At 41.0% G+C, this 16,536-nt stretch overlaps 1 protein-coding gene across 1 annotated transcript; it reads left to right on the forward strand.

Annotated features, from left to right (window-relative positions):
* The first annotated feature begins 1,358 nt into the window (after window positions 1–1,358).
* Window positions 1,359–15,275, forward strand: MMP27 (matrix metallopeptidase 27). The gene is made up of 10 exons (XM_055547395.1): window positions 1,359–1,454; window positions 2,255–2,493; window positions 3,609–3,757; window positions 3,844–3,972; window positions 9,131–9,292; window positions 9,469–9,589; window positions 11,666–11,796; window positions 12,695–12,854; window positions 13,672–13,775; window positions 14,692–15,275. The coding sequence occupies exons 1-10, from the start codon at window positions 1,359–1,361 to the stop codon at window positions 14,931–14,933; spliced, it is 1,533 nt and encodes a 510-aa protein (XP_055403370.1). The 3' UTR covers window positions 14,934–15,275.
* Window positions 15,276–16,536: the final 1,261 nt, after the last annotated feature.

Below are 16,536 nucleotides of genomic sequence, written 5' to 3' on the forward strand. Positions count from 1 at the left end.
AATGGAACAGAAACGTCAGAATTCTAAGGCAGATTGATTTCAGCCTGATATTCTATAACCAGGCACACTCTCTGTAGAGTATGAAGACGGAATAAAGGGTATTCTAGACATGAAAAGACTCAAAACATGCACTTTCCTTGCAGCCTTTCTTAGACCCCCCGCACCCCCATTGCCCATAGCTGCCTACACATGTATTTGCCCCAGTCCGGTCAGACCTCCTGCAGCTCATCTCTGCTGTGGTCCCTGCTTCCTTTCATTGCACCCTTTCTTAGTCATGGCTGCCTACACATGCATTTGCTCCAGTCCAGTTAGACCTCCTACAGCTCGTCTCTGCCATGGTCCCTGCTTCCTTTCATTGTACCCTTTCTTAAATATGGCTGCCTACACGTGCATTTGCTCCAGTCTGGTCAGATCTCCTGCAGCTCATCTCTGCCATGGTCCCTGCTTCCTGTGGCCTCCCTCCACTCATATGCCTTCTCTTTTCCTCTTTGAGAACCAATCCTACACACTCTTCAAGAGCCAGCTCAAGCTCAACCTGCTTGAAGCCTCTAGATCACACTCGTCTGCAGTGATCTCTCTACCTTTTGGGCCATTTCAGTCTTTAGAATTTTTACTGTGCATTTTGCCACTTTTCTCCGTTTTACCTGGGGTTAGTCTGTGTATATGTCTGAATTTTCCAACAAGTTTGGACCAGTGTCTTATTCTTTCTTGCATTAATAATGACAGGCAAAGAGTAAGTGCTCAATAAACATCTGGTATTTACCCAGTTAATTAGGATAATCTGATTCCTAAATCAATTGTCTTTTCACAATACCATGTCTTTGAAAACTTTGTTTTTTGAAAAACAGACATGCCTTGTTTATTAGAAGACAGGAATTAAGGAAGTATCTGTATCAAGAGCAAGACAACAGGTGAAATCATATTCCTCAGAAGAAGCAAAAATTATAATTTTGCAGGCATAACAGGTGATTGCAACAAAAGATAAAAATTTTTACAAAGAAAATTATCTTGTTATACAAATATTGTGGGCTTTCATTCAACCGAAAATTATTCAGCTCCCAAGAATTTACACATAGGAAACCCTCCAACTTTGCAAGGGCAAAAGTAGCTTGGAGTCTCAGTTCGTATTATTTTAAATTCAATAATAACAGTGACTGTATTTACCAAACAAATCATAGATTATGATTGTGAAATCAACTCAACCTAAGAAAAAAAAAAAGCATACCATGACACACTCCATGGCAAATGTCCTTTTCTGTTTTTAATTAAAGGATAATACAAGCCAATTCATGCCACGTCTCACTATTATTTTCTAAATTCTGTGCAAACAGAACGAGGCTTCAACTGGAGACAGAGGAATGAAGAACCTTCTGCTTTTGGTCTTTGTAACACTGTCCTCTGCATTTCCTGCAGATCGAAGGATGGAAGATGAAGAGAACCTGCAACTGACCCAGGTACTGTCTCAGTAAATGTCATTCGTGGCTATCCATAAACATTTCACTTTACTGATTGTCCGAGGACCTAAAAAGACAGCTCATTCTTACCAAAGAGTCCTGAACTTTTTTGTGAGGAGCTGATTTTCCTTTCCTTGGCCCTAAAGACGTCAGGAATGGTGGAGGGTGGAGAGTGGGGTGGGCTGGGAGAAAGGCAGGATTTGCTATTTTAAGCACTGGATACAAGTGAGGAGAGAGTGAGCAGAGACAGAGTCAGCTCTGTGAGAACGGAGATCTCCATAAAAGCATCTGAGGACCAGCCAGGGGGACCCAAGTGTAGTTTGGAGCTCCTTATCCTACATGTACGAAAACCATGCTGCTTTGGAGATTCCCTCTAAAAATCAATCCAGGTACTTCGCCATATTTGATGGAATTACTTAAATGTGATTACATGTGAATAATCATAATTTCTCCATAATTTGTTTCAAGGAAACACCAAATGAAAGTAACAGTAAAAATGTGTATGACACAAGATCATCCAACACATAGAAGAAGCATGCTTCTCGTCTGTTAAAGTTTGGAGTTCCATAGCTCTGTGGGTGTAGCCAGTTCTGGTCACACACAGCTCAATGGGCTTTTGGAAATGAAAGAGAGGGTGACTCTTCTCCTTCCCCTTTGTTTTCTTCCTCTCCCCTTCCTTTCCCTTGTTATTTATTTCCTTTTCCCCTCCTGCTGCCGGAAAGGATCTCGGAAAGCTTGCTTCTCCTGAGATGGAGGTCTGCTCCCCTGTAGTCCGTGCCTTTTTTTGTCTTTTCGGTTAGGCATATCTCAACCAGTTCTACTCTCTTGAAATAGAAGGGAGTCATCTTGCTCAAAGCAGTAACAGAAGTCTCATAGATGGCAAAATCCGTGAAATGCAAGCGTTCTTTGGATTGACAGTGACTGGAAAACTGGACTCAAACACTCTGGAGATCATGAAGACACCCAGGTGTGGGGTGCCTGACGTGGGTCAGTTTGGCTATACTCTCCCCGGGTGGAAGAAGTACAACCTCACCTACAGGTAATGCTCCTGCTCTTAATCTAAATGAACGTGAATATTATCTCTAAGAAGCAAAGATAATAATGGTTTATTTTACCCAGCACTTCCTGTGTGCATAGCACTTGATAGGTTTTATTTATTCCACCCTCTCAAAAAACTTGCGACATAGGCACCCCTGTTATTATCACCTTAAACACAGGAGAAACTGGAAGGAAAAAAAAAAAAAAACTTGTTTAGCATAGGCCAGTTTGCACAGCTCTTCTCAGCAGACTGGCTCTGCAAATATGCTCTAATCTCTAGCCTCTGCCACCTCCATAAAAACTCTAGGACCAGAATCTCTATCTGCAGGTCTGACTGCAGATGCTTAAAGGTACAATTGAAGTGTGCTCAAGGGAAAATGAGAAAATGGAGTACAACCAGCTCATGTTGGAGACATGTAAGAGTTAGATTGTCAAATCTCAGGTGGACCTCGGATATCGCAAAGGAGCTGGCTTATCGGCAGAACGAGGTTGAAGGGTGAGCTGTGACCTGAGATAGAGGCAGTGGCCTTGAGCACTGCTCCAGAGCCCTCCTGGCTGGCCTTAAAAAGTCTAATAGTCCTGCCTTCTTCTTCTTGAGCCTTAGGGATTGAGGTAAAAGTAGATTTAGCAAAATAGAGAATATAAACAAAAGCAAGAGCTTTTCCTGAGAAACAAACTCTTTGTGGCTCTCAAGTGAGACTTAACATATGACACATGCATAAAACTGATTTCTATAAGCTGTTTGAGAAAATGAATCTCAGTTCTCTTCAGAAGATCATATCATACAGTCATATGCACAGCAAATCCATGCATAAAATGATCTTCCACCTTAAGACATGATCTTAGGGAAGTCATTTAACCTCTTTGAGCCTCATTTGTCTAAGTGCAATCATACTACCTGATGAATAGCACAGATGAAAGACTGAATTATTAACATATAGCAAATGTAAAAGTACCTAATTTAAATGGTAAAGCATTGTAGAAATGTAGCGATAGCACCATACCAAAAGTTACTGCAGCATGTGATGGATAAGATGGAAATTATTTTCTTTTCCTAGTATATGTGTTTACATGCTTGTATAACAGCCAATTGATACATATCTGTTAATTTGTAAGAATTGTAAACTACACTCCTGATATGGCTCGAGCTGATGTGGATGAGGCTATCCAAAAAGGTTTAGAAGTATGGACCAAAGTCACTCCACTAATATTCACCAAGATTTCCAAAGGGATTGCTGACATCATGATTGCCTTTAGGACCCGAGGTAAGGTTTTCAGCAGAGAAAGCAATATAGCCATTTTCATCTCGGGAGCTTTGACGAGGCTGATCCTCTTACCCCCTGTTTCCCAGTCCATGGTTCGTGTCCTCGTTACTTCGACGGCCCCTTGGGAGTCCTCGGCCATGCCTTTCCCCCTGGTCTGGGACTGGGTGGAGACACTCACTTTGATGAGGATGAGAACTGGACCAAGGACGGAGTAGGTGAGCCCAATTTTCTTTACAAACAAAATGTTACTATTCATACAAATCCCTGAAAGGAATAGCTTTGCAATTAGTTGCTTTTTACTTCCCAGTTTCCCTATGATGTTTCATATTCCAGATGACATTGATGAAAGTGTTCAGTGTCTATTCAGACAACTGTGCTTGTACAGTTCAGAGCTTTATCCACACAGCAGTTTCATAAAGCTGCTAATCCTGTTATTATCAGAACATTCTTCCCTTCCTCATATGTTCATTCATACATCTGCAATGCCTGAAGGGCCACTACGTGTCTGGATCTGTGCAAGGTGTCGTGCAGACCACAAAGTTGTTCTAGAAAAGTTCAGAGCTTCATGATCTTGGGTGGTGTATAAGGCCTAGACCCACTCACCACCATACAAGGCAGAAAGTACTGTGTATTACACCAATGGCAGAAGTCATCTCTAGCTTGAAGATTGAAAGAAGACTCTGCTGCTGCATCGCTTCAGTTGTGTCCAACTCTGTGTGACCCCACAGACGGAGGACCACCAGGCTCCCCTCTCCCTGGGATTCTCCAGGCAAGAATATTGGAGTGGGTTGCCATTTCCTTCTCCAATGCATTTATGCATGCTAAGTCGCTTCAATTGTATCTGACTCTGAGTGACTCTATGGACAGCAGCCCTTCAGGCTCCACTGTCCACAGGATTTTCCAGGCAAGAATATTGGAGTAGGTTGCCATGACTCTGGGAGGTGGTAATTCCAAGTTAGTGACTGAAAGATGCTATGTGGGTACATGGCCCATAGGACGTCCATTTATATACATGAACCTCTTCACCTAACTCTTGCTTGTCTGCCAAAGAATTGGATCCTGGTCTTTATATTTGACTTATTTCTTTAGGCCATGGGCAGTGATTTTATTTCTCTTATTGGGCCTCCCTGGCATGAAGATAAGTGATATTTTATTATGTTTCAAATAAAAAAACAAAACTTTGTTATCTCAATCCCATGGATGGAGGAGCCTGGTAGGCTGCAGTCCACGGGGTTGCTAGGAGTCGGACACGACTGAGCGACTTCATTTTCACTTTTCACTTTCATGCACTGGAGAAAGAAATGGCAACCCACTCCAGTGTTCTTGCCTGGAGAATCCCAGGGACGGGGGAGCCTGGTGGGCTGCCCTCTATGGAGTCGCACAGAGTCAGACACGACTGAAGCGACTTAGCAGCAGCAGCAGCAGCAAAGGAGCAGTTCAGTAGACTCTCAGGTTCTCTCTACTCTTTTTTTTCTGTCATTTACCATAGTCATCGTGTCTCTGGTATCTGGTTTCCAGGGTTCCAGGAAAGAGGATGCTGTGGCTTTCTGGTGGGTGGTACTCAAGGCCACAATTCAGTCCTGACCACATAACTCTATGTAGTCTGTGAGTCAGTCATAGTTGCTGCAAAACTGAAAGCCAGTGACTCAAAATGACGCACAGCCTCTCCTTGCTAAGTCTGAGCACGTGATGGAAGTGTTCTTCCAAGAGCTAGGAAACAAAGAGGGGAAAGGACTCCATGCTGGCTGGACTTCAGGGGGAGTTTGGAGGGGCTGGCTGCATTGCCACAGAGGCAACATTACAGCCAAGAAAGTGAAAGAGGTAGGGTGACCCCAGGATCCAAATGGCAGAGGAGTTGAAGGGACCGGGTCTGTCTCCTGCTGAGATGTGTTCCAATATTTTCCTGGATTTGGCCTGAAAGTCGTGTGGATACATCCAATCAGGCAGGTATAGGAAATATTCTAGTGCTCACCAAAGTCAGAATGACTCCCCTCACTCAGCCAGGCTTTACTTGCATATCTAGAAGCAGAGATTAGTCTCAGGTTTCACTATCATTAAAAAAAATATATTTATCTATTTATATTTAGCTGCATTGGGTCTTAGTTGCAACAAGTGGGCTCAGTTGTTCCATGGCATGTGGGATATTAGTTCCCTGACCAAGAATTGAACTCATTTCCCCTGTACTGCAAGGCAGATTTTTAACCACTGGACCACCAGAGAAGTCCCCTCATTATCATTTTGTCCCTATTAGTTCCAATTTGTTGCTCTTTGTCGCTAAGTTGTATCCAATTCTTTTGCCACCCCGTGGACTGTAGCCCACTAGGCTCCTCTGTCCGTGAGATTCTCTAGGCAAGAATACTGGAGTGGGTTGCCATGCCCTCAACCAGGGAATCTTCCCAATGCAGGGATTGAATCCATGTCTCCTGCACTGGCAGGCAGATGCTTCCCACCAGGGAAGCCCATTAATTCCAACACTTAGTGGTAAAAGGCTTCCCTGGTGGCTCAGAGGTTAAAGCGTCTGCCTGGAATGTGGGAGACCCGGGTTCAATCCCTGGGTCGGGAAGATCCCCTGGAGAACGAAATGGCAACCCACTCCAGTACTCTTGCTTGGAGACTCCCATGGAGGGAAGAACCTGGTAGGCTACAGTCCATGGGGTCACAAAGAGTCGGACACGACTGAGCGACTTTCCTTACCTTACCTTAGTGGTAAAAGTACTATTCCCCACATGGCAACTGGCCCCTTGCCAAAGGGGATGTGTGGGATGGATTATGAAAAACTCCAGAGGGTCCTGGGCCCCAAGCTGGCAAAACTTGCCTGAGCAAAGCAGAGGATAAACATAGCACTCCACCAAGTTCTGGGTGGATAGCCAGGCAACAATATTAAAAAGGGGTGTTTTGTAACTGCTTTATTGTAATACATTCCCTCAGGGTTGAAATTATTGGACCTGGGGATCCCTAATCTTGTAACTCTCAGCTTTCTGACCTACACGGGAAAATGCTTTCCTGTTCTCTAATAAAAATGTAAAATCTCAAGCATCTGTAACCTCCAATCAAATGGATTTTTTTAAATAGAAAATTTGGCAATAATGTATAATATACCTTTTTACGTATATGTGGGCTCTCTTTATGCAAAGGGCACAAAAGTCTTAGTGCAACTCTGTCAAAAGCAATAGACAGCAGTCATCTGCTAATCCCACTGCTTCCTAAGGGGTTGGAAGTCACTGCATGGTGATATCAGAGAGATCTGAACACATGGAGAGGGTTTCCTGGGAATCTCCCAAAGTGAGGCCAGTTTCAAACCTGTATGTGAATGTAAATGCTTCACACACATATGCACTGGCACCAGGCAACTGAAACAGCCCTCAGACACCACTACAGATGCAGGGCTGGGATGGAGAAGAGCAGTGGTCTGTGGCATGGGGGAACCTACATGCAGGAAGATGACACAACTTATCTATAATAAAGGGAAAAAAAACTTGCAAACCACCAGTCCTTAGCAAACATTCAGAAAGTGTTTGACACTGATAATTATCTTGGTGATTATTAATACTAATGATAATGGTGATGATTAAGTGATTTCTAGGAGAAAAAAAAAATTCACAAAGGTACTGATCTATAATGCCCAAACTTATCTATTTAGTTGCATCTCCAAGAAGGCAGAAGTGAAATCTTTTTTCTACTGTATCATACAGCCTATAATATTGTCAGTACATGAGAAATGCTCTACAAATAATAGTAAATGAAGCCTTTCAACAGTCCTTTACTCAAAATCTACTCTAATCCATGCTTTGTAATAGAACTGGAATATACAATAGTGTACAAAACACAGACTCTACTCTCCAGGGGTTTACAGTCTAGATGGCACATTCTATAAATGGCCCTTAAAGTTAGTATGATCAACCTTGGGATAAAAGGTACTCTGGCAATGTAATAGGAGCACCTAAAAGAAATTCCAGCCCATATACAGAGGTCAGGGAGGAAGTGATGCCAACCTGAGACTTGAAGGCTCTGCAGGAATTCTGAAGCAAAGTGGAGTAAAAAGTGTTCTAGACAGAATAACCCAACCAACTCCAGTATTAGAATTGTAATGGAGCAGAAGGCTAAAATGGTGTAGATTAGAATCCTATATAGAGGGTCTTGAGAGCCAGAATAAAAGTTTGCACTTCGTTTAGATGATCTGAATTTTAATTACTTTTTTCAAGAGTCACTTGTCCCATCCCTGTCCAAAACCACACAAAGTGATATTGCCAGCCAGACAAGGGGAGGCAGCAAAAGCCAGAGCAAAAAGCATGAAAGTCCATGAATAATTCTTTGCCTTTCCATGTTTGTTTTATGCAATCCATCACAAAAGGCTCAGCATTTTCCTTAGTATCCATAGGTTTAGCTGCAAGTCCAAGGACAGTCTTTTTGATATACTTAGAAGCTTACAGACTGTAGGAGAGACAGACAAACAAAAAGGCAATTCCAACCATGCATGGTACAACTTCTGGTGTGGATAAGTAGAGTATTCCAGTCTTGTCCAGGAGGAACATCTAACCATCCTTTCATCCAAATAAAAGCCTGGATATCCAGCACCCATTACTAAACTGTTTATCAGTCCCCAGGAAGATGATTAAGACATGGGCTCTGGACTGAAAGGGTGCACAACTTAGGGAAAGAAAAAAAGAATGCAGTACTTATTTGCAAAGACAGAATTAAGCTCAGTCTACAGAAGCAGAGAGAGGTGCAATTAAGTCAACCTGGATAGGAGCTGGGGGAAAGAAGTCTTGTGACGATGACTCTGGAGGGGGTCCCTGAGGCCTACGCAGGACAGATGGGTGAAGGGGGTGAGAGAGATAATACTCCGGGCAGAAGTGATGGAGATACAGAGACACAGATGAAAAAGAGCATGGCATAGATGAGAAATGCAAGTGATTCCACATGGCTAGCTCAGGGAAAATGAAAATAAAATATGAGGCTGGGAAAAAAAGCAGGGACTAGTTCATGGAAGGCCATGTTTAGGTATTTGGACTTGATCCTACAACCAGTGGAGAATCTCTGAAGAATATAAGTAGGGGAAATATGATCATGTACAGATGCCTACCAACAACCCAGAACTGGTGGCTTTTTTTTTTTTTTTTTTTTTTTCACTACTATCCATTCGAGACACCTGTTTTCTGCCATCTGCTTGCTCTGGGTTACATTTCTCCATGATGTGACTAATACCAATTATCACTGTTGAAAAATTTCCCAGATAAATAATGGTTGATATGTCATAAGAATTGTCTGTTTGACAAGCCTTTTTTTTTCATTTCTCTCAGTTACTTCCTAATCTCAGATGCAATCATTCTCCTGATTGACTAACGTACTCATGTTTCCCCTGTTTTTGTTAAGGATTCAGCTTATTTCTCGTGGCAGCTCATGAATTTGGCCATTCACTGGGGCTCTCTCACTCCAGTGATCAAACAGCCTTGATGTTCCCAAACTATGTCTCCTTGGATCCTAGCAAATACCCACTTTCTCAGGACGATATCAAAGGAATCCAATCCATCTACGGTGAGCAACAAATCTGAATACATGTGAACTGAATTGAAGGCTTTCCAGGAAGGATGTTGAGAAAAATCACTTCTTGAAATATTATTATGAGGAAAATACTCTCTTGGGAAAGATCCTGCTGTAGGTATTTCCACATGCCTTCTTAATTCACTGAGGTATTTCTTTTCTCATCAAAGCAGGGCCACCTAAGGTACCTGAGAAGCCAAAGGGACCCACTCTACCTCATGCCTGTGACCCCGATTTGACTTTTGATGCTATCACCACTTTCCGCAGAGAAGTAATGTTCTTTAAAGGCAGGTAAACCCATTCCCTTCAACGCCTCAACTTCCTGTGAAGTTTTTCAAGAGATTTGGGGATAAGAGAGTTGTTGGGATAGTGAGAATGTGTCTTGCTTTTTGTTTTATAACTATCTACATTGCTTGAATGTTTTACTCTGTGCACACACCTCTTACCTGTTTGATAAATTATTTTTTTTCAAATGGTAATTATCTGCTTAATTTTTCAAGTAACTGCCATTCTACTTTCCACAGAGGCGACACCGTTTTACATTCCTACCAACAACAACTAATGTTCCAGTTTTCTCCACATCCTCACCAATGCTTATGCTCTGTTTTTTCATCCCTGCTAAATGTCACCTCTCGGAGAATGTGTTCTGTGACCTAATCTCTACCCTCCCGGGTAGAGGTGAGCCGCTCTTTCCTCTGTGATACCATTGTTTTCATTTACACCCCATCCCATCCCCTATCAGTCACTCAGTAGGTCTTGTCAAGTCCTACTGCAGACACATCGATGGTCTATGTCCACTCCCTTCTCTCTGTCTCCACCACCATCTCCATCTCATCCAAGCTACCATCATTTCTCATCTCCTACTCCAGAAGCCTGTTTACTAGCCTGCTTGTTTCTGCTCCCATCTTTCATACATGCAACAGCCAGAGGGCTCTCACACTGATAAATTATTTTTAAATGTTTTTAAGGAAAATTTTTAATTGCCATTGAACCAGAGTCTACTTTCAGTAACTTCTTAGCTAAAATAATACCACAATCCCGACGATGTCCTGGACCTGGCTTACACCTGGCTACAGAAGCAGAGAGAGGTGCAATTAAGACTAGGAGTTAGGGATCCAATTATTAAATTTTCAAGAATTTTGTAAACTAGCTCATATTGATTTAGTACCTTGAAATTGGCCTTGGTTGGAGTACCTACACCCTGACAATCACCAAATGATAAAAACTAGGTCTTTTTTCCAGAGAAGGCAATGGCATCCCACTCCAGTACTCTTGCCTGGAAAATCCCATGGACAGAGGAGCTTGGTGGGCTGCAGTCCATGGGGTCGCTAAGAGTCAGACATGACTGAGTGACTTCACTTTCACTTTTCACTTTCATGCATTGGAGAAGGAAATGGCAACCCACTCCATTGTTCTTGCCTGGAGAATCCCAGGGACAGGGGAGCCTGGTGGGCTGCCGTCCATGGGGTCGCACAGAGTCAGACATGACTGAAGTGACTTAGCAGCAGTAGCAGGTCTTTTTCCTACCTGGAGAGCCAGTTGTGAAATATGCATCAGTGGACCATTCCTCAAAGCTGAATCAACAAAGTGTTAGCTGTGGTAGGAAATCTCTTCTCTCACTATGTAATTGGTGTGTCAGTTATGTATACCATGGCCACACTTTCAGAGCAAAGTGTCAGGACATTTACCATCTGACAAGGACATAGGGGCAAAAGGAAAGAATATGTGAAATCATCCTTCCACCCATGACTATGTAGCACTACAGTTCATAGGGTCACAGTGTCAGATACAACTTAGCGACTGAACAACAACCATGACATGCTGTCATACCATGCTCCTGAGAGCTGAGGCTGAGACCACTTGTCAGGGATGGGTTCCCAGCATGGGAAGAAAAATGAACTATAAGGACTGTTCAGATCTTGCTCATGGACCTACCTCAGAGCTTTACAGCAATAAGGGAAACCTGAGGAAATATTTAGCAATGACAATAATAACCTTTTTAATTCTAGCAATCAATACCAGAAATTTTTTCTTAGAATGCTTGGTGTTGACTTAGAATATTGGGAATTGCTGCTTTGGCAAAAATGAAGTGACCAAATACACTGAGAACTGCTAATGAGACTTCCATGGGTAGTTTGCTACTCTAAGTACCCAAAAGAGTGGGCACAAAGGCATGTCCTGACTTTGGTGGTCCAAAGGGTAGAACTGAACTCATAACCACCTAAATTTCTGAGGAAAATTGTGCTAATGCTATAAACTGAGGGAAATATCAACCAACTAGATAAAGTCAAGTCTAAGTTTGCAGTGGTTTCATTGAAATAGATACACATAGACTGTATATAAAGTATGGTTTCCTGTCTAACACAGGCACATATGGAGGATCTATTATGACATCACTGACATTGAATTTGAATTAATCTCTTCATTCTGGCCATCTCTGCCAGCTGATATTCACGCTGCATATGAGAACCCCATCGACAAGATTCTGGTTTTTAAAGGTAACATTGCCTATCATTATTCCTCTTCTCCTTGTGTATGCCTGAACTAGTTAGCGGATATTTTAATTCAAGAAATATAATCTTCATGCATGAGCCAAATGGACAGGGCTTCTGCTCTGACCTTAAGTTCCTATTACAAAGAACAACTATCCAAGGATTCTCTCTGGCTGTAAAGATAAACGTCATCCCAAGTGCACAGGAGAGAAGAAACCTGTATAACAAAAACTAAAAAGTCTTTTTTTCTGCCAAATAAAGGTAACCCATCTCTCTTTTTATATTCCCTTTTTACTAGGGCTGCTAGATGTGGCAAATAAAAATACAAGATGGTTTCAATTTCAGACAAATAAAAAATAACTTTTTAGTTTAAGTATGTCCATTGTAATATTTTGGATATACTTATACCAAAAATTAATCACTGTTTACTTGAAATTCAGATTCAGATTCAATTGATATCTTATATTCAATCTAGCAACCTTGCTTTCCAGGTAGATTTTATCAGATTACTTGCCTTTGAGAACACTAGGGTGTGGAAATTTAGGAGAACAAATATACTCGTCAGTTTTGTCAGAATTAGAAACGAATCAATATAATGAACTCAATTGACATGGGTATGCATACCATTAACTATGAAAGTGAAAGTGTTAGTGTCCATGGAATTCTCCAGGCAAGAATACTGGAGTGGGTAGCCATGTCCTAGGTATATATTATTTGTGTAATATTAATGATATATAAGCAGCTAAAGAACATGGTAAGAATAAATGGAGACATAAGATTACTAAATCTTTAAGATTTGAACCTGAAAGGAACTAGGAATCTAATTATTTTCAAACTTCTTAAGACACCTATTTCTCCCTTTAGGAAATAAATCAGAAGATAATCACTCTCCCTCTCATCCTAGATGACAACTTCTGGGTGATCAGAGGATATGCTGTCTTACCAGATTATCCCAAATCCATCTATACTCTTGGCTTTCCAAGACGTGTGAAGAAAATTGATGCAGCTGTGTGTGACCGCAGCTCAAGAAAGACCTACTTCTTTGTGGGCATTTGGTGCTGGAGGTAAGTTTGCAGACAATTGGCCCCTTGTTTTAGTCTGGAGAAAAATATCCACAAAGCATCACTTTAACACTGTCTTCCAAAAGTGTTATGTTGAAGACAATCTTAGGTGGATGGCATTCACCAAACAAAAGAATGTTTCAGTCAGGTCAAAGATCTTTCTCCAGCTTATAAAAATAAAGATAAAATAATAAGGCTGGTGGTGCCAACCAAGCTGCCAGTGACAAACATATTCAGTCAAAATCATTGAAATTCCGGAAAGGGCCCTTTGATTTAACAGTTCCTCAGAATAGTATCACGGAGAAGGCAATGGCACCCCACTCCAGTACTCTTGCCTGGAAAATCCCATGGATGGAGGAGCCTGGAAGGCTGCAGTCCATGGGGTCGCTGAGGGTCGAACATGACTGAGCAACTTCACTTTCACTTTTCACTTTCATGCACTGGAGAAGGAAATGGCAACCCACTCCAGTGTTCTTGCCTGGAGAATCCCAGGGATGGGGGAGCCTGGTGGGCTGCCGTCTATGGGGTCGCACAGAGTCGGACACGACTGAAGCGACTTAGCAGCAGCAGCAGCAGAATAGTATCGATCTGGTAAATTATGTGGCTTTTCCCCCTCATAATTCCTTGTTTTTAATACACTGTCAGAGATCTGACCAAATATACTCTTTGCCATTTTTAATTATTGATCCTACTAGTTTTCTTCCAATAGGATTACTTTTTTCCTACATATTTGCTTGACTCCAAGTTGTGCAGTAAAAAAATTAATCCTCTTCCCCTGAAACAAACGTCCCCCGAAAACCTTTCAAATCCATGTCTCCAGGTATGATGAAGTGACCCAAACCATGGACAAAGGGTACCCACGGAGAGTGGTAAAGTACTTCCCAGGAATTGGCCTCCGAGTGGACGCTGCTTTCCAACACAAAGGTAAGCATCAGCGCCTGACTATTAGGATACTTAGAAGACTTTACTGACTGTGAAAGAATTCAGCATGAAAACTTAAATGTTTCCATTTTAATGTCATTTTACTACTTTGAGTACATGTAATAATAAACTTTGAGGATCTTATCAGAATTGAATAGGAAGTTTGAGTTATATTCACTGACATACTACTTCGAAACTATGCAAAAGGTATCAAAATTATCACTGATCGTAGATGTCTGATAAAGATACCCCTGAAGAGTTTCAAGTGTGAAACATGACTGGGCATCTGAACAGTGATTCTCAAACCTCAATGTATATAGTTTAATAAACACAGTTTAGGGTTTGTATATGAAGCGACAAATTCCTTAGAGTTTCTGAGGCAGTAGGATTGTGGGTAAGATCCAGGAATCTACAGTTTTAAAAGAACCTTGGGCAAATTAATGAATCAGTCCAGCTACTATATCTTCAAAAACAACAGAGCAGACCATGGAGTAAGCAGAAGTCTAAAGATATTTTTGAGTATCACCATCTTTTATTCTAGTGAAATCTAATACAGAACCTCAGAACTTAAAACAGATAAAGCACAGCAGCTTTAGGAAAATGAGATAGGGCCCAAGACCATACTCATAGAGGCCTCTTTCTCCCCCTCACTGGGACATTTTTTGGAAACCTAGTCTGAGAACCTCTGGTATAAACTATAGCCCCTTGAAATTCACGTTTCATACCTTGGCTTTTTCCTCAGGGAAATAAAACTAATATTTTTCATGTGACTGGGTAAAGTAAAATGTATGTATATAGTTACACATTTATTTTCTCTCCATATCATGTTCAATTATTGTATTCTACATTCATAAAATTGAAAAGTATGGAACAATTATACAGTTGTATAAGATAACTAATCATGATTCTCTCTCTCTAGGATTCTTCTATTTCTTCCGTAGATCAAAACAATTTGAATATGATCCTAAGGCAAAGACCGTTACCCGAATAATGAAAACCAATACTTGGCTTCAGTGTAAAGAACCGTTAAATTCATCATCTGATTTTACAATCAGTGAGGGAAAAGTACATTCAGGAGTGGAGATGTTTCATTATAAAAATTTAAATTTTCTTATTTTTAGTATTGTTCACATGATGAACAAAATCTACAGTTACCAATAAATTCATAGACCTAAAATAAACCTCAAGAGATCTTTTAATCTGAACTCTGCTTCAAATTAGAACAGAACTGTTCTTTAACGTCAAGTCACCAGACCTAGTTATAAATATCTATTGAATGAAGAGTGAAACAGCTGTTTTGAGCTGCCTGATTCTTTTTACAGGAAGTTATGTATAAACAAAACTCTCACTGGACTTGAAGCATATTTTATGTTTTGTAGACTTGAAGAAGTAAGCTATATGTCTTGTAATAACAAAATACTGAAGACATTTATTAAACCAATATTTAGCATTCTATTTTGTCTGGACCTTTGGAGTTGGAGAGGCTCAATAAACTGCAACCCACATCCCTACCCATGTTTTGAATCTACTGAGAAATATACAGTTGGGAGAGTACAATACCACCTTTATTACTGAAAAGCTTATGCTAGAGAATGTATCTGTGGAGGAGCAATCTTCCTAATATCAAATTCTAGAGTGAGACATACTTACTCACATGTCATGGGAAGAACTAGAAAGCACCCTGCCTCCCCATGGAAAAGTGAGCTACCTACAGACTGCATGGAGACCAAAGAGGAAGAAATGAGGATGGAGGTACATGTGTCTAGTTTCTGCTCCCAAAGTCACCAATCAAATAAGTGATTCTGCATCCCAAAGAGAGGAGTGAGAACCTAGAGAGATGCAGGAAGTGCTACACTAAAGATAATCCCCCCAACAATTCAGAAACTAGCAGGAGTAGGCAAGTAATGTTCCCTCCAACCCTCACCCTCCAAGCAGAGACCAGTGCATTGAACCATTCCTTAGAAAGCTTAAAAGCAAGTTTTGTGCACACTGTCCTCCTATATCATATACAAGAAATGTGGAAATTTCTTGTGTTTCCTGTGTATATGGGTCGTGTGTGCTCAGTCGTGTCTAACTCTTTGCAACCCAGTGGACTGTAGCCCACCGGGCTCCTCTGTCCATGGGAGTTTCTAGGCAAGAATACTGGATTGGGTTGCCATTTCCTTCTCCAGTTTATGGGTCAGCTGTCCTTATACCTATTGGTAGAAAGTTCCTGTCCTCTGTTATACATGTACATGTTGGGTTTCTAAATTCTTATGGTTAAGTTTTGCCTTTACATCCTCCAAGCTGAATGCTTAGCAAAGCTCTACGTAAGTTTTGTGACCCCAAAGATGGGAGGTTGTCAGTTGAACTTGATTCTGATTAGGTGATAGATTGAGTAAGTATCAATTGATAGAAAGTGAGAACAGAAAATCTCAGGAATTCCTACAGCTACTCCTCCAACTCACACATTTTTCCTTGAGTTAAGTATTATCAGATTCCTAAAAGAATGGGATATTCTTTTACTTCAAAGAAAAAAGTAGTTGCATGTTTGAAACAGAAAGTAAGTTTTAAGAAGTACAGTTTAATACCTAGCATGTGGGAGATAGTAGGTCAGTCTTTGGGGAAAAAAAAATAGTGCTGGAATAATCAAATATCCAAACACATAAAAAAAAACTTAGATTAACTCACACTGTTCACAAAAATTTACTAAAAAATGGGCCATAGACCTCTAAATAGAAGAATTAAAAATATAAATCTTCTAGAAGAAAATAATTTTTAAATG

Source organism: Bubalus kerabau, chromosome 15 (genome assembly GCF_029407905.1).
Source record: "Bubalus kerabau isolate K-KA32 ecotype Philippines breed swamp buffalo chromosome 15, PCC_UOA_SB_1v2, whole genome shotgun sequence".
NCBI lineage: Eukaryota > Metazoa > Chordata > Mammalia > Artiodactyla > Bovidae > Bubalus > Bubalus kerabau.